Below are 27458 nucleotides of genomic sequence, written 5' to 3'. Positions count from 1 at the left end.
TCCTCTCAACACTTTTTAAACGGTGAACACTGGAACGATTTTAATATCTGAGTATTATATTGCACTGATGATCGACGTGAGTTCTACTTAGAGTAGCTGCAAACTTAAAAGAGGAATCTTGACTCGGTGTAAAACTTAAAAAATTAATAATTGTTGCTCTCGCACTCCCTCTAATCTTTAAAACATTCCTCTTAAAATAGGTACTTGAATCAATTAATATTTATCCTTTTATGGGGAAATATGACAAGGCACTCGTCAAGTAAAAAGAAAACTTAAATACCTCGTAATAAATAATGCGTAATAAATACCTCTCTACAATATAAGAGAACGAAGGCTCTGCGGCCGTATCACTGTTGAAAAAATTAAATTACCGCAACAAGAGTACGACCTTGGGAGCTTTAATTCTTTCAACATCTCTATAGCCTTAGGATTGTTAACCAGTGATGATGATGGTATCACACCAATGGGGCATCATATTCGAGATTTGAATCAAATCACAGATAGCGGCGCTGAAGGCTCTGACGTAATTTGCCAATATATTCGACACAGTGGTGTGGTGGTGATGAGATTGGTGTTATAGGATGACTCGTCGTACAACTGCAAAAACTAGGTATAAAATGGCATGGAAGATTTTTCTTAGTTTTGCGGAGGTATTTCGATACATTAGGACAACGACAAGCAGCAATAAAGATCCAGGGAGTGTAAAACATTATGCCTAAAGTATCCTCTATTAGCTAACGGCAATTACTGGTCCTTAATGGTCATTAATGCGTGACTCCGATAAAAAAACACTATTTTTTGCTGGGTATAATTGAAAAGGGTGTAAAATTGTCGCAGTAAATGACGAAACGTATCAATGAATGGCAACTAAAAGTCATTGCACATAAATATGAATGCATAAAATATATTACTTGTTGTTGAAGTTACAATGGCTTAATAGCAACAAAATCATAAGAGTAATCATGAAATACCCAACAATATATTTGTCAACGTGTTGCCGGTATCAATTGTCAAATTTCAGGGAGTATCATCGGTTGCTTTCTCTCTCTATGGTCATACTAATATGAAACTGCTTTTTCTTTTGCAGATCTTTTGCACCGAGTCATCCTGCTCAGTGGATCGGCCCTGAGCCCGTGGGCCCTGCAGCGAGACCCTCTGTCCGTGAAGCGCAAGGTGGCCGAGCAGACAGGTTGCCACGGAGACCTGTTGGAGGACGACATCGCTCCCTGCTTGCGGGACAAGACCCTGGATGAGCTGCTGGCCGTCTCGCCGGACCCCCCGCGATTCCTGCCAGGCTTCGCGCCATTCGTCGACGGCGCCGCTGTGCTACTATCCACCGAGACGGCGGGCGACGTGCTCTCGGCCACAGCGGCCGCGGCTGCCGCGTCCTCATCTTCCTCGAACACCCACCACTCGTCTTCATCGTCGTCGTCATCTTCGTCACATTCGTCAGGGTCCTCAGAGTCCGACGGTGAGTCATCGTTTGTGGATGGTTTTGACGGATGGGGGAATGTCTCATTGGTTTTGACAACTAGCCATTCTTGGTGTTGCATGGAAATTTGGCGGTTTTTAGTCATAAACACGAGTCGCTCTATGCTAAATACTCACTGATCGCACCAGCAAATAATTGGGTTGCATGCTGCAGTGGCGGATTCTGGATAAGGAAAAGGGGGGCAAAAGTGGGAGTCCTGGAGGGTAACCCCCTTGCAGAAGTGGGGGTACGATTAAAATTACAATTATATCTAGTGTAATTTGGATGCCCTAAGGGGATATAGTCCCCTCTACCCCTTTCTTGATCCCCCACTAGCATACGGTGCATATGATAGCTCCCAAATATTGGTATTTTTTCGTTAATTAACCTGAAAAATCTTGGACGACGTATGGTAACGTTATCTCTCGGGTATAGTTTCCTTATTGCTAGTCAAGTGGCAGTGGTAATGTTTTGTTGCAAGGTGTTAACTCAGTACTTGTTGCGTAAAAAATAGTAAATTTGGGAATTGAGAAAAGCTCATGTTTAAGAAAATTGAAACAGGAATGAGGTTAGAACTTCATCCATTTTCCACGAGTCCACTATTCTATTTTATAAGTTACAATTGTTACTGAGCTTCCGTTAGTTATATTTTTCCTATGTTGGTTTTTTCATCTCTGTTTCGTTTAAAATTATGGCTCCAGGTTTTTTTAATATACTTTGCTATCTCCAAATGATCTTTGATCCTCTTCTCCACTTTTCCCTTCAATAATGTTACTTTATCACTTCCCATTTGTTTCTTATTCATATTTTCATATCAAAAACCTAATTTCTAAACGCACTTATACTCGTATTTTTCACGATGAGACTTTTATTTCCTCTTATTCCATCCATCCGCCCGACTAAGTAGCACTTCAAAGCTGGCTCCAGGGAATGAACTCTTGACGGTTGAGCTAATGCGGATTTTACACTCTCAAATCGTAGAGGCACCTACCAAAACTAAGTGCCGACTGCTTTCCTTCAAATTTCCCAACTCAGTTCAGAACATAAGCCAACAAAACACCTGAGCTTAATTATTGTACTCTTCAGACGGTCAATTCAGTTCAGTATGAAATCCTGCCTTGAGACATTGGAAATGGGTACCTAGGCCAGGCCCACGAAGGTAACGATCCTAAGGGTCGGGAATTAAGTCAGCGATTTTTACGCCCGTACGTCGTAGGAGGTGAAAGACTGGGGAGGGAAAAAGGGATAGGAGCAGCGGCCGCGATGAGAGCTCAACGACGCCTCCAGGGAAAGGATGGGAATGGAAATTTATTTTATTTTATTTTATTCTCAAACCACCGGATACAGCTCTTATAGGCCATTTTACACCGGGGTGTTCAACAAATGTAACAAGTAAACGTACACAAACGACCATGCCCTGGACCGGGGAAACCTACCCAGGCGGGACTCGAACCCGCGACCTCTTGTTTGGCAGACGAGAACGTTACCCCTACGCCACCGAGGCCGGCAATGGCCGAAATGAGGGTATAGGGACAAACCCGCGGTGCCATGGGGACAACAGGGCCCACTACTAGCAAAACTATGATTTAATTTGCAAATGAAATAAGAAAATTATTTTACCATTAGAATAATCCATCGATCGTTTCGGCATCCTACATTGAGAGAGGAGGATCGAGACTCCAGGACAGGCTTGCAGGGTTACACTCTCGAGCCAGGTCTTTAAGCTTTCACTTTCCACTCCCGCACCACGGAAGGGGGGAGGACAAGGAAGGAAAAAGGATTAAGGCGCCGGAGCCCGAATAGGAGCCCGATGACGCCTCCAAGGAGTAGACAGGAGTAGAAGGGAATGGATAAGGAATCCCGCACCATCACAAAGGCGGGCGGGTCCTGCTACTAGCTAAACCATGACTTAATGTTCCTTCAGAAAAGAAAAGAAAATTCCTATGAGGAAGGAAATTTCCACGATTTTCGGTGGATAGTCCTACATTGAGACGGATGGAACGAGACTCCAGGGCGGGCTCGCAAGGATACGCTCATAGGGCAGGGTCTGTAAGCGCGAGATTTTCACCTCTGCACCGCAGAAGGGGGAGGGCAGGAAGGATAAAAGAAGGAGGCGCCGCCGCGATAGGAGCCCGACGACGCCTCCTGGAACGGGATAGGAAAGGAAGGAATAGGACGAGGAATCCCGCACCGTCACAAAGGCGGGCGGGTCCTACCACTAGCGAAACCATGTAAACCATTGCTAAGCCAGCGATTTTAGAGGATTATTCTATGAGGAAGAATAATCCAACGATCAAATAGCTAGATCCTACATTGAGACAGCCGGTTAGGGGGCACTGCCCCTGCGGGTCCACCACCTCCCCCTCGGTATTAAATCGAGGCTTACGACCGAGAGCCGCTATTTTCGGGTTACTTTTCCTATCACTCGCAACTTTTGTTTCGCCGCTCCCCTCTGGGATGCCGGCAGGCTGTCCGCCTCTCCTAACACAAGTGCCAGGGTCATCGGCAAGTGTGCGAGGTCTTGTGAGTTTTTACCTGTTCATTTTGTCTCTTACCATTTGTGTTCTCAATTCACTTCAACTCAACAAATCCTTCTTTTTAAGGATCTCCGTTGTTAATTGATTGAACTCTTTCCAGTGTTTTATTAAATTTGTGTGTAACAAATCATCGCCTTTTGTTTTATTTCTTATCTCCTGTCGGAGATCATCGTATGCTGGGCAGTGTGTTAAAAGGTGCCACGCGTCCTCTTCGGTCGCCTTGATAATGGAAAACAAGTCGTATTTCGAAATATGACCAACCTCGGCCAGTATGACTGCAATAACCTAGTGCATAGCCTGAGAAGAATACCTGAATACTTATTTACCATTTTCTTTCTCTCAACACCTAGGTGGCGGTGACGGTGGTGACGGGGATGGCGGTGAGGAGTCTTCCCGTGGTCCTCCTCCGGTGCGTCCGCAGCCGCGCGCCGCCTCCCGCAAGGACCTCCTCTTCACGCTCACGTCCACCGAGAGCTACCCCGACCTCTCCGCCCAGCAGCTCGAGTTCGGCCTGGACGAACGCACGAGGGACAGGCTGCTGAGGACGTTCGTGCGCAACGCCTTCCTCTTCCACCGATCCGAGATCTTCTCGACGCTGAGGAACGAGTACACGGACTGGGAGCGGAGAGGGTCCTCTTCGGCCGGAGGTGAGTGTTTGAGGACTTCGATCTTCCTCTGTTTGTGGAGTATGATCTTCCTTTGTTAGAGAATCTTTATCTTCCTTACTTTTAGTTGTTCGATCATTCTCTGCTTGAAGAGTTCGATCTTCCTATGTTTGAAGAGTTCTATCTTCTAAGGTCAACAGATTCAGGCTTCAATTGGTGGGAGTTAGACATATTTAAATAAATAAAAGATCGTAGCAGTTTTCCACAATTTTTTTACTGCGTACAACGCCATTCGGCTCTCAGAGCCATCATCTGATACAAGACATCATCTGGTACAGACTTGTAGCAGGTGATGGCTCTGTGAGCCGAAACGCGTTGTACGCAGTAAAAAAATGTGGAAAAATGCAACGATCTTTTATTCATTTAAATAGTTCTATGTAAGTCTGATGGTGGAGTTCGTTCGTCATCCAATTACAATAATATAAACAAAAATAGAAAAAGTTGTTATTCAGTTGTAAATTAACAAAAAATTAGAGACTTAAATCTTAACATGCATTTTTGCGATGCTTGTTAATGGTAACCAAGGTAATACAATTAGTGGCTACTTGTAATCATTACCCAAGTCATATCCGGAATATCCTGTTATGGCTTCTGCCGTCATTTCTCCCCATAGACCCGGCTCCCATCCCGGCCTCTTCAGCGTCGTCCGCGACGTCATTCGCAACGGCCACGGCGTCGACGGAGGCGCGGATGGCGGCCAGGGACTCTGCTTTGGAGGTGCTGAGCGACGGGCAGACGGCCGCGCCGCTCCTCAAAGTGGGACACCTGCACGCCGTGGCGACGGGTGCGGGAGGGACTGCGGGTGTGGGGGGCGCGGCGGGGGCAGCGGTTGGGGCCACCAAAGGGGCGAGGACTTACTTCGGGCACTTTGAGCACCAGTCCAGCCAAAGGGATTACCCACAGGTCCGTATCACCATCGTGTATTCCATTATACACACTGTGATTCATTAAACAGGGTGGAAAAAATGGTGTCACGATATTTTAACCTTGGATATCTGATGCCAATAATGAACCGAAATTACTAAGGATGTAACACTCTGGCTGGATAATTTTCTGGCTTTTTCCATTTACCACATCACCGTTGCCGTCGTCCTTTATCTGTCATTTGTTCCTATCCCTTTCTTTCTTACCTATGAATTTATTTGTAGTAATAAGATATTTATTTCACTATCCAAAATATTTACATTTACACTGATTTACACTGATTATGTATGCATTTATATATAAATGCATACATAATCAGTGAAATTAGGCACCCCAAAAGATATTATGTTGTGTAGGGGTTGCAATTCAAGGAAAATAAGGCGTTGCCCGGCAGTGCATTTTACAATTAAACATAAAAGTAGCAAATCATACTAACATGTGCCCATGCATAATGAATAAAATGAATAATACGTATGTGAACAAAAGTACGATAAGAATACAGCAATAGGAAATCATTATTTAAAATAAATTATAATAAAATGAAATTTGTAGAAAATAAAAGACTATATGCAATTAACATAATCAGTAGACGAAAGCAATGAAAAAATTAGGTCTAAAGCGCACAATTTTTAAACTGCAGGGACTTTTAGCCCAGCGCTCCGATTGTCCGCGAGTTTTTCTTGTTGCCGGTTGCCTTAGATACATCGCGATCTCCGGCAGGTAAAGTATTCGAAGTCGCGAGTTGTCCAGATCACCCGGCAACTGAGCAAACTCGCTGCCAATGGGATGTTTCTGTGATTAATGGAGTGTTTTCGACCTCAACATCATTCGTAGAGATGCTTGGAAATCACAAATGCGATATATGCGATATAGATGCGATGCGCGCAAATAAATGCGACATAGATGCGATGACTGGACTTAAATGATATTTTTACGCGAATTTGCCTTTTCGACGGCAAAATCTGTACATTTTGTACCGAGCGCAGCTTAAATGCTCCGCCGACAATCACCGCTTAAAGCATGTGAGCGACTGGCCAGCTGCTAGTTGGCTGGGACTCTACGTGGCCGCGAACTACAAGTGGGCGCGGGCAAGCTACACCTCCGCCACTTTCTGTCTTATTCCTTAATTTATTATTGTTCTGCGACGTAATTATTTAAAATATTCTGTATTTTGTCATATAACTGTGTTTCACTACATTTTATCGTCATCTACCTCACTATGAAACTAAAAAAATAGACGCTACAAAATGCGATAAACTGTTATTGAAAGTGCGATAAAATAAAAATGAAAGTGCGATTTTCACATATCTCTGATCATCAGTAATTTTGGTTTCAGCTGGCATTAGCTATTCAGGGTTCCAATTTCCTTACATAATTTTTCTCCACACCTTTAACACTCGGAAATTGTATGAGATGCCTTGTTTAAATATTATTGTGCTTAAAGGTATAGCGAGTTACCGCCACGCTCTATTCGTTCAAAAATGATTAAGGAGCATGCAAAATCTAACATCTTCAGGCTATCCTTCGTTCTAGAATTGTATTCAATAACTTAACTTTAAATCAACAATATTTTTGAGCAAAATATTATTACAGCACAATGAGCACCGAAAGATTATATTAAAGACAATAACAATTTTTGTTCCATCTAAAAATACCTGTACCTGTATTCAGAATTACTGGTAGTAAAATATAATCAAATTTTAAAGAGGGAATATAGGTACACTCTGAAGCAGGGGTAGATCAAGAATAGTGACAGGGGGGGGGGGGGCTAAGTGGAAGTTATTTCCCAGCAGTATTGGGGGTCCGAAGAAAATTCCCATTCTATCTAGTGTAAATTGGATACCAAAGCCTCCCCCCCCCATAGATCCGCCACTGCTCTGAAGTACTACACTCCTATGTTTGGGTTACCAGTATTTAATGTTAACAGGCAGCGGCTGGTACTATGAAATACTATTCTCTTCTTTTACCAAGTAATTAAAGATCATTTTTAATTTACACAATTTCGTGCGCAAAAAAAACTATCAGTTAAACGTAATGCTCACGTGATATGAACTCATACATAAGCTTATTAAACATACTTTTTCATTTCAGTTTTATTAAAGGTAATTCCTTGTTTCTATGGTGGCAATCTCTATTGTGAGAGCTTACGAACAGAATTCTGATTGATTGATAGTACACGCGTATTTTTATTCATTCACATGATCAACCTTTCCTTTCGCAGCGAACGGGCAGCGTCCGTGGTGAGGATATTCCCTTCGTGCTGGGCCTTCCCCTGGTCGGAGGGCAGCCTTTCTTTCCTCACAACTACACGCGAAGGGACAGGATGCTTTCCAGGCTCATCATCCACTACATCGGCAATTTCGCCAGAACTGGGTAAGTTGTCACAGCTAAGCAATATTGGTTAAATAGGCGAAGGTATGCAAATTATATAGATCTGAATAAATATCTGATGCAATCGTAGCTAATAAACTGAATGAGGTTTTTCGGGTTTCCAATCGGGTGAGTGTGCCCTTCCTCCAACGCTTCGTGTTCCGACATGTTCCCCGTCATCAAGGAATAATGCTGGTGCGAATCTCCCCGTGCCGACGGCGCGTAGTTTTAACTGTATCGGTGAGTCAAACTCACCTCAACCAGCCAGTTGAAAAAATTATGTTAAAAATCGTACAGGTGTATCGTTGACAGTCAAATGTGGTGTTTGTGAGCCCATGACCATATTAAATTTTGATACAAACGTGTCAAATTATTTAAATTAAAGTTAAAAGAAAATAAATTTCCCAAGGCCGTACTCTTCGCTGGGCAAAGGTGGGAGGGTGGGAAGTTAGAAGGACGAAATTCGGAAAATCACGCTCACACACATGCACCTAGTGGATTTGCTTCAAGGAACAAAATGTCCGCGTGGGACACACACACTCACTCACACAGGTTTGTGAAGATCTCGCCTACGACAGTGTCCGTCAAACACACGGGAATAGGAATGGGTTGTCTGTGCCCAAGAAAGATCTGCTGACACCTGGTGTTTCTCCTGCCAAGCAGGCCTTCTCAGAAAGAGATAAATTAAAGTGTTTCATCCTTTTTTTTTAATTTGACCATCCAACATTATTTAAAAATACCGCGATTGTTTTGCATTTTTAACTCCACCAAATATTATCTTTTAGCACCATTTTTTGAATGCCCAGGGGGGATTATCATTGGCTAATTTTTGACCGTTATAAAATGATTAAAAATAAGTGACATACGGGTGTATGCCGCGTGTCGTAATGGAGATTGCCCCGAAGTTTCGCGACCGACTGCTGGTCACTTCTTCAAGGGAATGATGCTGGAATTTTATTACATAAGAGTCTTTGCGAGGGTAAAACAAATTTAAAGCCCGACTCATCCGCGAGGCCATAGAAATAAAGAAGAACAAGAAAAACTATAACAGAGATACCGGACTGAGAATCAGCAGTACTTGGAACCCAGTCATCCACAAAATTTAGTTATCTTCTCCCTCCAGTCCTCACTCCTCACACCCTCCAACCACCCCTCCCACCTGAGATAAAAAAGGCAGGAAAAACCTAATCCCAACATCATTCCCTTGAAGAAATGACCAGTAGTCGGTCGCGAAACGTCGGGACAATCTCCATAACGACACCTGGCATAATAATAATAATGTGTTACTCCTACACTTTGTTTTTACATCTTAATACAACAAAAACAAGAGAAGGAGTTTTAGGTGATATCCAAGGTCATAGGACCAGAATGGAGCCACCATCAAATAAAAATGTATGCTAATAAACATAATAATGCAGTACATGATACATTAGTGTTTTAGATAAATAGCATCAAAATAAATTTTCAACTATTTCTAGCGAGAAAAGCCAGTCTTTAGCAAGTCTTAGCATTGCATTTGAGGTTTTATTTTTTTTAATGATAAGTGACATACACCCGGATGTCTCTATTTTTTAATCACCATGAGCCGCGAAAGATTCAATCGTGATAAAATGATTTTGCTTGTTAAGCTATAGCTATTCGAAGCATGCAATCAATCTTGCGTTTGTGGTCTGCAGGGACCCGAACGTGGTGCCGACGGTGGAGGAGGGTGCGGGTGACGGTGAGGAGGACAGCGGTGAGGAGCCGGATGGTGCGGATGAGGAGTGGGAGGACTACGGCACCGTTGACGGACAAGAGGGCGACATCGACGACGGCAAGTTCATCGCACCGCACTGGGAGACGTACGACGCCATCAATCAATACTACCTCCAGATTGGTGAGTCCATCCCTTTCGAGTCTTCTCAGTCTTCAGTCTACTTGCTGGACGTTCCTTGTAAGCAAGCAGTGTCGTTTATTCAGGGGCGGATTCAGCATCAGTTTTAGGGGGTCATGACTTGGTTTCAGGAAGTATGAACTACTCCACCGAGACAGGGCAATTCTTCTGGGTGACCTTTTTTTTAACCCATCCGTGACGGTGACGAGTAACTCAGTTACCCAAAATCATGTTAATGCTGTATATTTTTTATTATTCTGTCTACTTGATTTATTTTGTGTATGAGCTCAACCACCTTTTTGTCATTTGGGCGACAAATGATTTTTTTACACTTAATTTTTTTTGAAAACTTCAATTTTTGGTGGGGTAACTGAGTCACCCCTCACAGCTGTTGATTTGAATAAAAAACTTTTTTTGTTATATAAGTGTATGGATGAAAGTTATATGTAATAAATTTTATTATAATTTTTTTTACTTTAACAACGCCAACATTCTACATGATGGCAACTTTTGTGCTTGTTTTTTCATAGCATATAAGTCAGTTTACAGTTACAATAGCAAAATTTGAAAGATTCCTGCCATTTCGCACAAAATTAATGTGAAAACCTAAATTTAGTCTACAATGTTTTTATAAATTATGCAAAACAGGATATTTTATCATTAAAAAAGGAGCCATGGTGTTGAATTACAAGAAAGACTAAAATGCGACTTATAATTTACGACTTATAAATGAGGTGCCTGAGATGCCCCATACAGTAGTTCGCGTGAGTTTTCTTGGCACTGTCACAGAAGGGTTTAATGCCCTTTTTCAACATTTTCAACATGACCCCTGTACCACCCTCCAAATCCAACTCTGCGCTTATTGTAAGAATTAACGCAGTATTTTCAGCTTTAAAGGAGAAACTTACAAATGTTGCACCTGTTGACGCTCTTGGGGTATATTAATGCGGTTAGTTAGCTATCGTCTAGTAATAGGATCTTTTTTATTTATATTACTTAGTAGCCTTTTTAGAGATTTTCAAGTAAATTTGGGTGACCTTACTTATTAATTTGGGTGACCTTAATTATGGTACAATTATGCGGAAGTAAAATTTAAACTACTTTTTTAAAAAAATCCTCCTAATTGTTGAGTCAGTCCTTTCGTTTTTTCAGTCTTCAGTCTACTTACTGGAGGTTTCTTGTAAACAAACAGTTATTGCCGCTTATAGTTAAAGGGAATGCAAAGATTTTGGTTTTCTTGGAGAATCTTAAAAAAATTCTGTACGCATAAACTTATTTCTCTAACTTAGACGATATCTGTTGTCAAAACATTTCCTTTGGGAAGTTGGAAAATTTTTTATACTCTTGGAATATTTTACTGGAGTAAAAAAATGCTATCAACTATTAATATGGTACTTTTTCTTTAATTTGCTTCGTTTCAGAGATTTTCAAGTGCGTCTGGGCGACATAACGTTGCAAATATGCGGAGGTAGATTGTAGTACTCAACTTTTTAAAAAATCGCTCCAGATTGTTTCTTCGTGTTTTTAGTCTTGGGCACTTAATGGAGGTTTTTTATGAATAAACAGTGCCGCTTATTGCTGGGCGGAATGCTGTGAATCTTTCTCGGGCTTCCGACCGGGTGAGTGTCTCCATTTCTCCCGTCGCGCAGCGGGCTGAAATCAAAAGAAGTGGAAAAATTATAAAAAACATATTTTCGATTTAGTTTTCGATGTAAGAACTTGAAATTTTGCGGAAATACTAAAAATAACTATTGATTATCAATTCTGATTTGAACTGGCTATTACCTAGATACAGACTAGATCTTATATGGGAAAACTTTCCAAGGGACGACCGTTTTAAGTTTTCTTGAACGATCTTACAACGTATATAGCTGTTGACGCCCCAGGTACATTTTTAACGGGTACACATGATATTATCTGTTAGAAGGATTCATTTTCTTTATTTAACTGGGTTTCACAGATTTTTAATGGAGTTTGGTGGCCCTTACATTACAAATGTGTTTTTATAAATTTTACACAATTATGTAAAAAATAGCGATTATAAATAAATTTTTTGGGTTTAAAGTTTTAGAAATTCATTGAAGTTTAAGTCCTCCTAGCATAAAAAATTATCTTTCGACGCCTGGTGTTACACTGATTTTTCTTAAGCGTGACCGCGCCTCAGCTACTCGTACCGAGATGCGAAAAACCGCGTTCTGTCAATGTCCAAGGCACATTTGCATATTACACTGTGTGCATGAATCCTAAAATGAAGGTTTTACTTTCTTGACTCTCCCTTGTGCTTAGTTTGATGTTGAATGTCAACTTCCATCGTTTCCTCATGAGTTTGAACTTGGCAACGTGAATATTTACGCTTTGGTTTTTTAAATTGATTTTCATCCAGGCTAATATTTATCCTAGGTTTTATTAACCTCATCTAATTTTTAACCTTCTCCTGGACTCCTTTGGGTATAGTTCTCAACATTAAGAACGAAAAACCTGAGAATGTCGTCAATGTGTTGCTTTCGTCAAAGAATTACATCTGCAAATAAAAGATCTTTAAATAATTAAGCGTTTTTATGAAATACACACTTATAAGAATGGAGTGTGTTAATCAAAAATAAAAATGCAATGAGTAAATTATGAGCTAAACTTTAACTATGTACTTATCCCTCCAAGAAATTGCTAACACAAATTAAAATATTTTTTTCTGCCTTAATAAGACCATCTTTCATCTCTTAAGTCTAAGTCTGTGTGGTTTTTTTAGGCATTCGTCCTGAGCAGAAAGGGCATTATCGTGGCCACAAGATGTCGTTATGGTTGAACCTGATACCACAACTCCACCGGCCTGGCGGCGATGACGTCAGCATGAGGCATCATCATTTTCCTGAGGAAGGAGCAGCCTATTACGATGGTAAGCGCTGCCAACGCACCCATCCTCACGGTTCTTTCTTCGGGTATCCTAATGAAGGTTATTTCTGAGCTATAGGCACCAATTTCTGCCATTATGCGTATGTGTTCAATCTTAACAAATTATCTCATGGTATATTTTTTTATTTTCAAGAATCAAGGTCTTTAAATTCCCAGAATTTTGTTATTTAAAGGAGCAAAAATTAAAGAGATATTATTATTAATGAAATCTAAGCACTGTGAGTATTAGATTATTGCAATGCGTACCTGTTGTTGGCAATCAGCGTTTTGATATTGCCGCCGAAAAAATTATTTTAAGAATTGGATGGATGAGGCAGATACTTTGTGGAGATCCATTATGAGATATGAAGTGAAACACTTTGCACTTTCCACATAATAATTTATTACACTAGAGTCGACATGTTTCGCTGCACTGCAGCATTATCCAATGGTAATATCCAATGGCAATGAAACATGTCGACTCTAGTGTAATAAATTTTTATGTGGAAAGTGCAAAGTGTTTCACTTCATATCCCAATTATTTTAAGGTTAATTTATGGTTTTAAAAAGTTAGTATCGACAAATTTTACCCGAGTTTTTACGGAAAGATTGTGACTGACAGTATTTAATGATAGCAAAATTAAAAAATGATTTTCAAAAGTTCTATTCGTGATAAACGTAATGGTTTTTAAATCATTCTCATATCTTTCAAATAGCTTCGAAATTAAAAATTTTGCAAAAACCGTTTTTTATGAAAATTTTCCCAGCCGCCCTCTTAAAAATGGCTTCCAAAAAAAGTATGGCTTCTAATTTTTTTTTCATGGTGTTTCGTTACTTGTGGGGAACCATGGATAAAAAATCAGGATAATTAAAAATGTCGAGAAACACTGCTTGGGTGATTTGAAATAGATTGACCCAACCGCATTTTTAAAATCGATAATACGAGTGTAATTGACAACTACAGTAAAATAATATAGGAGTCAATGTAGTTTCTTAACTGAATAAGTGCTTTGTGTGGGTCATAGTTAACCCAGCTATATTGATGGCTTAATAAACATGCTTGATTCGACCCGCAGCCACGTTGCAATTATTTTTCCCTTTTCCAGCCTTTCTTGCATTCAGAAGTCATCTTAAAAAATATAAGTTCTTAAATCCCGGTTGAAAGCTCAGAAAACACAAAGGTTTTAGGCCGAGTGTAGTCATTTAGTCATTTTCATATTAAGAATTACTTTACTAAATGGAAAATAGATGGATGGGAAAACCATAGGAGATAACTGATTTTATATGCGAGAAATTCAACGCTTGCTTGGGCTACGTGGTATCGTTTTCCTCCTCCGTCCGGTACAAAATACTCACTATCACATAGAATTTTCAGGAAAATCATGCTCTTGTATATCCAGGAAACTCCTTCATTCTTAAAATAATTAACTAAATGCACCAAAGACGTGACATATTTTAAATGATTTAAAATAAAGCTTTGCTCTTACATGTATGTGTTTTGAATCTCTTTGGGTAGATACATCAATTACTTAGTGTTACTACTCTAAAACTTATGAGTGCTTCCCTCAAAAGTTTTGAACTTATCGGAAAACTTAGATTTTTCAATTATTATTTTACTGATTAATTCTTTATAGCATGAAGGTATTTTAAGAAAACATCGGTGTATGTAGTATTTTCACGGAACGTTACTGAAATTAATACATTTGTGTGGTCAAATTAAAGCTTAAAAATAAAAACTATTTCCGTATTTCAAACAATTTGGTAGGATTGTTGTGATACCAATTTTATTTTTTATATTTATGGTTTTTGGGCAGAGGTTATACCCTCATCCTCCCCCCCACATAAGTACGCCTCTGCTGGATGACTCGTGCCGCTTTATAATGCGTTTCAATTATGTCACCCTGCATGAACAGTGCCCACTTGCCTAAAGAGCATATCTTACCTCACCTTTACCGTCTAGAGCAGGGGTGACAAACAAGCGGCCCGCGGTCCCATGACTCCTTCAATCGCAATCGACACTTCTTTGGCTCCTTTAAGATTGACAGCTCTTGCAGTTGGAAAATCAAAACATACTGGCACTTCATCCATATTACCCACATGCATTGCTTCTACTCCTAAAATGCTCTCTTTCACAATTGTCTACATTTTATCATCTTGGCCTCCTAATCTAGCGGTAGTTTCTGGCCTATACTTGTCGAGTCACGACTACATAAATTATTCCTCTTCGTGAATAGGAATACCGTGGTCTAGAGCTCTTGTTCCGCCTCCTCATTCAATTTTTAATGCTCTTTCCAGGTATAGTCCGGCCGCAGACGATGCAGCGGCCCGTGATGGTGTCCCAGGTGGTGCCACACACACCACCCTCGCCGCCCGCACCCCAACCACCTTCACCGCAGTACCCCAACCAGGACGCGGGTCCCGCCGACGCAGCACCCGTCCTTGAACCCGGCACGACCGAGTGCCCGCAGAACGCATCGGAAAGCGCCGTGGTCCTGGGCCCGGCCGGATCACCCGTTTCCGACGGAGGGGAGACCCTGATCCGCCGTCTGGCCAGCAGCCACTACCAGAGCTACACGGCCGCCCTGGCTGTCACCATCGGCGTGGGCTGCTTACTCCTCGTGCTCAACGTTCTCATCTTCGCTGGCATCTACAGGCAGAGGAGCAGCCTCAGGAGGGGTGGTAGCGGCCGCGGTGGAGTGGGCTCTGGCCAGGGTTCTGGCGGCCAGGGTGAGGGACCAACGGAAGAGGAGAAGAAGGCTGGATGTTGCCGGGAAGAGGCCGCGGACACGGGGTCCATAGAAGCGGGGAGTCTGCTGAAGAAGAAGAAGAAAAAGATCCAGGCGGAGGCTGGGGAGATATTGTCGGGGAAGGAGGCCGAGTATCGCCAGGCACTTAGCGGCGGAGGTGGCGGAGCTATTGTGGATGTCACGGCACACTTCCACCCGGAGGACCTGTACTTAAAGGTTGGTGCTGTGCTGTTATCTGATTCCTGTAATAAGTTATCGGAACCTCTGAGCAGAGTTTGGGCGTAGTATTTGGCCTCGGTAGCGGCGGGGTTAACGCCCCGCCAAATTCCAGTCCTCCCTTGCCAAACCGATGGTCGCGGGTTCGAGTCCCGCCTGGGCATTGGTGATTTTAAATTTGTTGTCTAACATTATTAAAGTGACACTAACTGGGGGAATCTGTGATCATTATGGACAATATTATACTATTATTACTAGGATATCACGAATTTAGGCTGGTATCATTAATTGCTCTGAATAATCCTCTTTTGTTGAATGCCAAACCAGAAATGTAACAGTGCATATTGATTACTACACCTTTCAGATTTATATGCGCACCGCGCGTCTCGTTATAATCTACAATACTTAATGCTTAAATAAGTGCAGTGGAAATATTGTGCGGCGTATAATATGATCAATTATTAAGAATTTCCAGCGATCTCCTCTTAGGTAAATTCGATTTTTAGTGAAATATATCGGCCAGATTTCACTTTCGCTGCTGGGCACTTCCTCAGGGACAACTTTGAATTCCGCGTCAGTATTTTACGTCAACTAAAGAGAGGAGGAGTAAGGGGAGTTGAGGATAGGAGTGGGGCAAAGTTTTTTCTTTCCCGAAATGACAGGAAGTCTGGATTAAGCAATAGCATATCGTAGGTATCAGATATTGTTTTTTTGTCCTTGTAGAATTTACACTACAACGTGCCACAAATACTATAGAAATTGCCCTCGAAGTTAAACTATTGGTAGTTTAACTCTGACTCCTGATCAATTTACTAAAACTTTCGTGGTCCATTTTTGTCAATTAAATGGATTTTGGGGGTTGCCCGCGTCATGGACAACGTTTTCACTCCTATTCAGAAGGCCTCATCAGGACAAATGACTGTGTCGCCTTTATTTATCAACAGTTTACAGGTGTTGGGTGTTGGCAGAAAGTTTTAATGACGTCTTTCTTCCTAAAAACCACTGGAGGCCAAGTTTTGCTAATCTTCTGTCCGTTTTGTAACAGAAATTTTTAACAATTTAACAGACAGTTTCATAAATTTCTTTGTTTCTATAAATTTTGTTTCGGGCATAGGATGATGAATTTCCAGAATTACATTGGCACTGGGGGAAATTTCTCTCAAGTAGCACTGAGTGAAACACAAAATACAGAAATATGTTACTGTACTCATTTGGAGTCACTGGGAAATATCACTGTCAAAGTTCGTTTAAGGGGATGAAAAAGAGGAAGGAGTGGGAGGGAAGCATTTGCTTGTTGGCCAGGGGGTCGTTGTTCTTGAAGTTCTGAACGATCTCCAACGTTTCTAGGGCGTTGAGTCTTCTCCTGTTTCCCTCTGAGTGGAGATTATCCGGCATAAAATCGCTATGATAGTCGCTGTCTATTAGTAGGTTGGCGAAGATGGACTTCTATTTTTCTTTTTATAGCAATTGTGATGTTCACTCGCTCTGGTGTTGATACTTCTATCCGTTCTTCCTATTTAATTTGTCATATTTTTGCTATGTTAGATTTTACAAGCGTTCTTTCAATAGGAGCACGGGGTGATATCAGGTCAGGGATCAGATGTAGTCAAAAGTGACAACTAACGGGCTCCTTTTACTTTCAGGAGTACCAGCTCGCCGGCGTCGGCGGAGACAGCGGTCACTTTCGCGTCGGCTACGGCCCCGTGGGCTCCGTGGTCGGCGAGAAGGAAGCCGAGTCCGCGTCATCCGCGCCGGCGCCCACCCACTTCAGGGGCGAGGTGTACGTCAAGGGCGGATACCACCACAGCCGGCCCCCGCCCAGATACGTGACGGTACCCCCGGTCTGCGCCGCCGGCTCCGGCGGTTCGTCCGTTTGCCTGGCCGCCGAAGACGACGAGGAGGACGAGGGCGACGAAGATGGTGCCTGCGGGGTTAAAGGTGAAGAAGACTCGAGCCCCACGGAATCCATCCCGGCCCCGCCGCCGCCCCCGAAGAGCCTGCCGCCGACGCCTCTGCCTCCATCTCCGCCGCCCTCTCCAACGCACCCCTCGCGCCCCACGTCGCCCTATTACCACCAGAGGTCCGGCAGCACTGGAGGTATTCTGAGGCAGCAGGGGAGCGGCGCAAGCTCCTCTGGAGCTTCCGGTGCCGGGTCCTCCACTCCCGGGACCTCGAAGAAGAGGGTTCAGATCCAGGAGATATCCGTCTGACAAACGGGAAACGCAGGTTCGACCGATACCATCCGCAGAGGGATGTCTGGCCGGACCTGCCCCCAGCACATGTGCGAGCAGTAGTGATCGCCAGCCTATAAAGAAAGTGATAGTACGGTGAGTTTGAACTGAGGTGCATACAAGTGAATTTTCTGGTGATTTAACAGTACTAACGTGTGGGTAGTGGGCTGTGTGGAAAGTGTAATGTGCTGTGACTAACCCATTCGTCTTGTGTGTTTTAACCTAACTAAGGTTGCGATTTTGGAATGACCGCAAGTGTGGGCATGTGCTGGGATTATCCGCTGTGAAAAGTGCTTTTTCGCAGTGGTGACTGGAGGTTTCTCCTCATTGACGCTAAGTTGAGTGAAAACAGATTTCATCGGGACTGATATTATACTGAAAATCTGTGAAAAAATTGCTAAAATGTGACGTTGAAAAACGTAAACCCAATTTTGTTTACAAAAACAGATTGATTCAATTCTTAGGGTGATTGTTTGATAGCGGAGGGATCAGACCAAATTTTTTGTGCCAACCATGATACAAGTACGTAGACAGGATGAATCTGATTAATCCAGTTGGTGTTTTAAAATGTGTTTGTGTGAGATTGTGCACTGTAGGTTCACTTTTCTTTCAGCAGGATATATGACCAAGTGCCACCCGTTTTTTTTTCGACACATTCACCAATTATTCAATTATACGAACACGCTGAAACGTTTGTGTGTGAAGTGAATCATGTGTTTTCATCTCGCTAATCGGTGTGCAATGGCAAGGCAGTTTTTGACAACCTGCGACCTGTCTGCCTCATCTAATTACGCTGAGTTGTGATTTCAAATAGTAATTATTATTATTCAAGAGAAGAAAAATAGTTCTTTGATTGGGAACAGCCAATGGACTGTTTGTTAATTCATGCCGCAACCAGGACAAATACTTTGTGAACAAACGGTTTTCGACAGTTTTTGATGTTTAACCGTTTTTTTTTCTTCTAAGTGGATATATGGCTTTTTATTCAACATGTAAAGTGAAAATGAAGCTCCCTTAAAGACAAGACTTTTAGTATCTGAAGGTCATGAGCCGTTACTTCACAGATTTAGGAGGATGTATGCGAATTGGTTTTTAGTTCAATAGAATTTTTATTTCTTACATTGGCGATCGATTTTTTCATTCAAATTTGTTTTTAAAGAGTTAAAAGTTGCGTTTTCCCTTTACAAACAACAACAATTGCAATAATTGAACCATGTTCCTGGGTTTTTCTCGATAACTTATTGTTTATTGAGCAAGTTGCTGGCGTGCCTTCATTTGATGTTTGAGTGAGTGTGCACTATAGGCTCTAAATGTGAGAATTGAGATATTCATTCGTTAATCCATGTAATTAAGACGTGGTTGCTAATTCTGGGTGAATTTTTGAAGCTAATTATGCCCGTGTAGTGTGTGAAATTTGAGTGAGAGGGTGTTTATTTAAAGGATATGAAATTTTTCGAATGCTGTGAAAGGAACCACTGGATGGCGATATTTTATTTTTAATTGCTTAAAAGAATGAAATCCAATGTCGTTTGGTTATTTAAATGCCTCGCAATGGCACGCTAGAAGAAAACCAACGATTTAGAATGAGATTCCCTCATTTACACGGTGCACGCTAGGTATGAAGGAGCTAATTAGCAACCGTTTAAAGTTCCGCACGCTAGATCACGGAAGTTACTATAAAAGTAATGTCAAAAGAAAGATGCTAGCGCTAAGGATGTTAAAATTTTAACAAAAGATACGCATTCAAAATTTATGTCAGATCAAGGCATATCCACGAACGTTATCATTAAATCAAGGGCTTTGGAGGTGAAACTTGAACTTAAGCTTGAAGTTCTTATACAGAAGCTAACTAGAACTCTCGGCCAAGATCAGACTAATTTAGGGGTTGTATTGTCTTTTGGTTATCGGTAACCAGGCGTTATAAATCCGGCCCCAACTGTAGATGTAATGCATGTACTTGGTCTATCGTTTATACTTAAATGGTTCGTTTGAAACATGCGCTACACTACTGTTGAGTATGTTGTTTTCTTTGAAACGTGTACGTCATTATGAAACCACTCAGAATTGATGAAAACTACTGTAGCAAAGGTTTTTATAGCTATTATAGGTCACATTAATTTGTTATTTTCTAGAATTTTTTAAGAATATTTCTCAGAAATCATCTTCCGTGGAATATCATTTACATTGCAATAACTATAAAAGCAAGGGTCAAGGCACTAATTTACATTACTACTGGAGACGGTGAGTAGTCTCGTTTTCGTAAACTTCTCGTAATGATTTATGGGAGTCATTACTTGATTTTCATAACGAAGGACCAAAAAACTACCGTAGATAATTTCTTTATATTACAATTAGGCCTACATCTTTGTTGGACCTGAAGAAAATTCTCTCTTTTTCCTTCTGGAGTGTTGAGAGCGCTAGAAATATCGGGCGAAGTTTGATTCGTGAATTCGCTTCTTCCAGCGGACGCCGTGTATTAGGAGGGCTTCGAAGTGTGTAGCTGAATGTCATTCCGGAGTGATTGTGAATAGCGTGTGAATGATCGTATGTTTTGTGTATTTATTCATTATTTTTTAAAAAATTCGTAAAATTCAACTGAAAACGCATGAGTTTTCAGCAGGTAAAGAGTCATTCTAAATTTTCGAGTTTAAATTCCATTGAATCCAATTAAAATAATGGAAGAAATTTTAAGGGACGCGGTGGAGTCTTCAACATTTTAAACGAAACACATTTTGCGGTTAAGTAAAGAGGGGGATAAGCAGTTCTTGAGTATTTGTGAAGAGGGGGGTTGATTTTATAGTCGCGTAAGAGTAGATGGTATGTAGAACACGGGTGACTATGCTGATGGTTTTCTAGGGTATAAGCCATAATGACAAGCAATCCTGTATCTCATGTTTCGGAAACATTTGGTATGAGGTTAATCATTTTTTATTGATCGTCTCTCTCACCTTTAAAGGATTATAATAATATTTAAACAAAAAACACACGCTTAAAATGAAAAGTTGAGTTTTGAAGATTGAATTTAAAAATAGAGTATAGAGGAAGATATGAGCATACAATATGGAATGTTAATATATATAAATTAATACTTGGCGCGGGTACGTTAGCGCCTGAAAGGCTGGTGGTGCTTTTTCCAAGGACATGCCTAGTGGTAGTGAAGAACAAAGAATTTTTTCAGGATACATGAAAAAAATTCTACGAAGTTTAGATGTTTATCTGGTGTGCAAGTGACTGTTTTTTATCAGGTTATGAAAGACGTTTTAAAAAGTGGTGTCTGTTAAGAAAAAAAGACTTGTTTGTTATGATCGATTCATAACTTATAGAAAATGAGTACTTGGAGGGATATGCTATAAGTGAAGTTGCGTCTCAATGGTGAACTGAATATTGAAGACAACTCGTTAGATTTTTTTCCCAAACGGAGCTCAAAAATTTATGTAAATATCAAATATCGAAACTGATTGAAAAAGAATGTTATGCTTATTTAACCCGGCTATCGTTATGATATATATCGTTTGTATGATTCGAGATATTACCTGTTCCAATTATTTTATGTTAGTGTTGCCGTGATAAAGGTGTTTTTGTGTCATTATTGGTATGATATCATTTTCATTTATCATGATTTCTGCAGAAAATTAAGAAATGTATCCATTTCCCAAATGACTCTTGTGCGTGTTTCCGAGAAGAAAAAATTCAACTACCCTTTCAGCATCTTTTTCCCAAAAAAGGCTTGTTTTCTTGTGGCAAAAGAAGAAAAAAATCTACGACGTAATTTCACGTGGACTCTTTCAACCCATGGAATAAAGGTGTGAAGAACATTGCATTCTATCACTGCCCATCAAAGTTGCTGTAGATACACAGAACTCCATCATAAAATTACAATGCAGAGTGATCAATGTGGCTGCAAAAATTCATCTTCACATGAAATGTTTTCATCATATGATGGACATATTATGACATAATCTATGGTAACATAGTGTTCATGAATGTCTAATAGACTTCAATTTTTTTAACAATGTGAAATATGGGGGTTAAATCGTAATGCATTTCCATACCTTGCTCAAAGTTTATAGTCTTGATTTACACCTTTCTCCAAACAGTGGCTAGTGCTCTGCAATCCTCCTAGTTGCTTCGAAAATAATGTTTGATTCTCAGCGTCGCCTTCTTTCGAGGTATGAGCTGTTGCTTAGAAACACCCCATGAAGTCCTGCTCTACTATTAAAATTTGTTTTAAAATGTTAAACGTTATTGAATTGTGCTCTATGTTCAAGGTCATTAAAATTGAGGAGGATATTAAATGAAAATCGCCCTTATTGAAGGCGTAAGGGCTCTTGGCAAAAGTTTTGTCTGTTCACCTGAAACAAAGTGCAACAATAATTCTTGAAAGCATGTCCTAAGCCACTCTTTTCACTTGTATGTGACAAACGATTAAGGTTTCTTTCATTATATATGGTTTCAATGAATTTCATGTATTGAAAAGTTATCGAAACTCAAAATTACCATGATATTCTGCTATGACACCTAATCCCAGTTAGAGTAATGATTTTGTCCATTTGATCAGTGCATTACTTTTTCATGAACATGGTATTCCTCCGTCTGCCATTGTAAATTTATATTAAAATATGGCCACTTAAAAGATGTCGAACGGGAAGAAATAAAATTGAAAAATGTTATGTCACACCTTTTCTTCAATCTTCCCAAATTTCTGCTTAAAACCCTTAAAAAAGTCTTTCATGTTATTGCCAATATTTTTGTTGTTTTTTCTCTGCGTGTGCAACTCAAATCTACCTCGTTTTCCTGTGTTGTGTCAGAAATGCAGTTTTATGTAACATAATGAAAGCACTTATTAATTTTTACATTTCTGAATTTCTATCGACGCAGGTTTCGGTGGCGACAAATGGCGGTGCATAGAAATTCAGAAATGTAGAAATAGACAAGCTCTTTCATTATTCTACATTTCAAAAATTTCTACCGGAATACCCCGAAAACTGTATCTTTGTAGTTTAATTTTCTGATGGAATTGAGTGAATTTTATCGGCCTATTTAATTTTTTATCATTTACATACGAGATTATCTTTTTGATTGACATTCTATTTGATTTTTATTTATACCACCATTTAGTCGACTGTTCTATTTATTTTATCATCATATATGCACAAAATTTTCAGGATGCTGAAGTACCATCGCGATAGTTAATCAACACACGGCTGCATAATGAACTCTCTGCGGGCATGTACGGAGAGCCGCCATTTGAAGACAGCGAATGGTAAGTGGAGAAAATTTTTCTTTTTCTGCTTTTGAAAACTTTTCTCTTCACGGCTGCTTTCAGTGACACTCGCTTGGTCCTAGATTGTTGTCATTTTTAGGCGTACGTGATAAGCTGTTTTCGTCGAACTATAACGTAAATGGTTAATTTATATCTAAACATAGAGAGAAAAAGGATTTGCAAATCGTGAAACTTTTAAAATAATATAATTGTTAGATCAGTTCGTGGAATATTTTCTGGCAAATTTGACATTACTAAAAATGGCAATAAAGAAATTATAATTAAATGGAATTTCTTTCCGCAGGTACATATATTTCTAGAAAGTTCGGAATGAATGAGGGAGTCGTTAAATCCTTTTCGATGAATATATATTTTTAACTTATTGCATAGAAGCTGTGATGTCATAAAAATGCCATCGTCCTCCATCAGGTTTGAAAAGTTTCTAAAGACAGTGCTTGTGTGAATGATATTTAGCCGGTTTTTTTGTTCTGTTGGACATTGAGCATATGATAGTGATCTTAAGAAATTAAGAAAAGGAATATTACCGATGTTGTCAAATAATAAATGTTTGCCACTGCTTACAGTACATTATTATTCTTTATGTAATACTTTTTCCAATTAAACACCGTATAATAACGTAACACCATATACAAATATATTTTCGGTGATCGTGGTAGAATTGGGAGTAGTTAAATGTAAATCTCCTTGCTTAATTTAGTTTTCCGTATTTCATTATGTTCGTTAAATTTTCCTCAACTTAGGCGTTCACAATCTCTATCACTCGTAATTACAAAATTTCTATTCCGTTTGTACAGTTAATTCATTTTCTCTTACTTCTTATTTTCAACAGGTAACCACAACCATATTTTTCTGTACGCAATTCTTTGCTAAATCATATCACACTGCCCATTGAAAGACTTTTTTCGCCGTATACAAAACTTTTGCCCCTCTCAAAAGTTTAAAAATAAAATCATAGGGTCAGTGTTTAGATAAAAAGGTTTTTCAGGTTCAAGGTATTTTTAGGTATAATCCGTGAACCAGACTTCGTTTTAGGTCGATATTTACGATATTGTGGGTTGTGATTTTTTTCAGAGATCCAATTTATTTTTTAAGTAAATAATTTAAGTTGCGTATCATTCACTACCTATGTTATGGAAGACATATCTCAGTGTATTTACTAAAATACGCTTACATTGCTTACACTAAGCAATTGGCCGTCATAAAGTGACGTTCTCAAGAGATTATTACAATTATTACACACTTGTAGCTTACTCTCATTCCCTTCCCATTCTTTCTAATTTGAAATTATTACTTTTTCTGTAAGTGCTAATTTGAGTAAAATAATCTGAAGCCTTTGCCAGTGATAAGACAAAGCATTTAGGTCTATCATATTTAATGTTGAATTAGTTCATTTCGGCTGATAATTTGGTATAACGGTTCGATAAATGCCTAAAAAAGGACCTACTATGTATGGAGAATTTCACGTACAATGTCTCTATGCCCTCTTTGATGTATGAGTAGTACTTCTGTAGGCTTTTATCGATGATGAAAATTTGCGATTTTGAAGGCTGAGACCCAAACTGTCTTCTGAAAGTCAAGATTAAACAGTTAACATCCCCATGATGCGCTGGCATGAAATATGCAGGCTAAAAAATAGGTTTGGTAGTTCGTCTACTCAGGAACTCGTAGTAAATCCTTGAGTGTAAAGCCACTAGTGATTTGATGAATGTCAATTAGTAAGGTAAGGTAACGGCCATCCTCACTTTCCCGCGACGATTTTCTGTCTCATCTACCTTGGAGCTCACCAACAGGTGGCACGGCGGTTGATATCAAGGCTGCCACCTGCCGGCTGAAAGGTAAAGTAGCTGAGGCCGAAAAAACCCAGCCACCATCTCGCCCGCAGATTGAGCCGGGGAATATGACAGGTCGTCAAGTTGATGGCGGGATATTCCACTTGAAGATCCCTAAGTCCATTAGTATCGGTAAGAACAGCCACATGAAAGAGGATATGAATATAACTGTGTATGGGAATCCATACCTATTTAATGGCTGGAAATATCTACCCATTTACATTACCTTAGAGCCTGGTAGTATTGATAGCAATGCTGACATTGTTTCATGCATTTCTATTTTATATTTCGCTGCCCTTACCTTATTGTGATTCATTGTACTAAGCATTACTTCCTGCATTATGCCGTTACATTAGATCTGCGAATTATTATTAAGGTATTGTCACAAAATATCCGGCAGTTATTGATTTAAATAAGTCTCCGAAGTCTTGATTAGTTAGAATAATTCACCGTCAAGATCTTGTTTTACTCAATTTCATTGGAATTTGCTTTGATAGTCAACATTTCACGCATTCAGTCCAGATTTAAAAGTAAGAAAGTGCTCCTTTGCGTAAAATTTGTAAAAATAACCATATTTTAAGCATTTATCAACCTTAATATAGGGAGAAAATTTTAGTTTTCTGGCTCTATTAATAATCTTCTTCATCATCATCCTTACCCAGTCAGCAGACCATAGAGTAGTTTGAGGCAGCTTTCCCCTTTTTATATTTAGTAGAAAACTTCTATTATACGCCACTAAAAGCACAAACTATTTTCGATAAAGCGTTTATAAACTAATTCTCCTGTTTGTCATCTTGTTTGGGTCTAATCTTGCAACTCAATTTTCTAATCACTCATCGCTTAATCTGTCAATCGATTTTATCTAATCCGTTCTCCGGTAGTAGCATTTTTTGAATGCTTTCACATATGGTTGTTCAGCTTTTTTCGGCGTCCATGCATTGCATTCTATGAAGTAACATGCTCCACATATAGCATCTTATAATCTTTTCTTGTGAGCGCAAGAGGTCAACAGTAAACTGTAAACTCAACTGAAAACCATATCCGTATAGTATGCCATCTCTGCCTCTGCTATTCAACTAGCGATTTCTTTCTTACTAGGTTAATCCCTGATTATTCGGCTTCCTAGGTAGCAAAACTATTTCACCTCCTGATGTCCTGAAATCTTCACACCTCTCAACTTTCCCTCACTTTCGGATATTGATGTTCTTCTCGAAGTCACTTGGTATTCTTAAGCACATTTCGGAGATAATTTAGTACTACTATAATTTAATTAAATGAAAGTCTTCTCTTTTTCGTTTTTAGCTATTACTGCGATAATATGATCTATTCCTGTTGCCTTATTTCTTCTTAAGCCTCTAATTTCTGCTACAAATTTCGATCTCAATAGGCTGTCATTTTTTTTTTTACTTTTTTCCTCTTCGTTAATTTTTGCGATCGGTTTGCTTTCGTCGAATATCAGCATATGAATAAGGGACGGTTTACGGGAAACATTAGAAACAGTACTCACTTGTTGTCAGCGTGAGATTCTGATACCAACACGTCAAACTCTCATTTGGATTGTGACAAAATATGGGTAGTAAGAAGAGTGATCAAATGTATGATTTTAAAGTTCTATCCTTGCTTATTTTTTTATTTCTTTCCATACCACCGAAAACAGCTCTACACGGCCTTTTGCATCGGGGTTCATATTAACAGTTTAACCTTCACAAAAAACCATGCCCTGGATAGGCGCATAGTGCCCCTGAATAATGCCGCCTGGGTAGGGTACCCAGGCGGCACTCGAACCCGCGACCTCTTATTTCGCAGGCGAGGACTCTATCCCGCCGCCACCGAGGCCGGCTCAATTTGTTTCAGCCCATTTACCGCTCTACATTTGACAGGAATTTCTTTTAGTTCGGAGAAATAGGTGGCGGAACCCATCGCTTTATTCTCCGATTTTTCCAGGCATCACCTTCCCCTCTTTTCCTCTAATCCGTAATTACTTTATCTTCAGGTTTTCTCATCTCTTACCCCTCCTCTAACCCATTACATTACCCCAATGCAGTTAAAATTGTATCAATTTAATACACTGAACCCCATTTTGTACCTTGAAGATGATGTTGTAACATCAAAACCTAGGTCGGAATAAAATTTTTATAATCGTGGAAAATTGCAAGTTTTTAGTTCAATGTGGTAATCATGTAGTTGATTTACCACATTAATCGGTGTGTGGTGAAAGGTTAATACACCTGCTGTGAACCGCTATCGTGTCCGGAAATACTATAAATACTTTGATGCTCTTTGTGAGAGATTTGCTTGCATGAGTTTGACCGAGCATTTATTAGAGTCCTTTAATTCTCGGGTTGAATTCCATGTAATAAGTTTGAATTTCTTGTTAGTTACAGATATTTAACCTCATCTGACGCTTTAATGCTAAAACTAT

General features: G+C 40.0%; 1 protein-coding gene across 1 annotated transcript in view; it reads left to right on the top strand.

Annotated features, from left to right (window-relative positions):
- LOC124167724 overlaps positions 1 to 22593 on the top strand; it is a 999415-nt gene extending 976822 nt beyond the window's left edge. Inside the window, exons 6-13 of the mRNA XM_046545733.1 lie at positions 1088 to 1471; positions 4359 to 4655; positions 5287 to 5576; positions 7819 to 7970; positions 9644 to 9843; positions 12587 to 12733; positions 15025 to 15692; positions 17336 to 22593. Coding sequence (XP_046401689.1) covers positions 1088 to 1471; positions 4359 to 4655; positions 5287 to 5576; positions 7819 to 7970; positions 9644 to 9843; positions 12587 to 12733; positions 15025 to 15692; positions 17336 to 17902 — 2705 coding nt within the window. The 3' untranslated portion in view covers positions 17903 to 22593. The remainder of the gene's footprint in view (positions 1 to 1087; positions 1472 to 4358; positions 4656 to 5286; positions 5577 to 7818; positions 7971 to 9643; positions 9844 to 12586; positions 12734 to 15024; positions 15693 to 17335) is intronic.
- The last annotated feature ends 4865 nt before the right edge of the window (positions 22594 to 27458 follow it).

The sequence above is a fragment of the Ischnura elegans genome, chromosome 11 (assembly GCF_921293095.1).
Source record: "Ischnura elegans chromosome 11, ioIscEleg1.1, whole genome shotgun sequence".
In the NCBI taxonomy this organism is placed as follows: Eukaryota; Metazoa; Arthropoda; class Insecta; order Odonata; family Coenagrionidae; genus Ischnura; species Ischnura elegans.
This window is presented reverse-complemented; position numbering and strand designations above follow the sequence as displayed.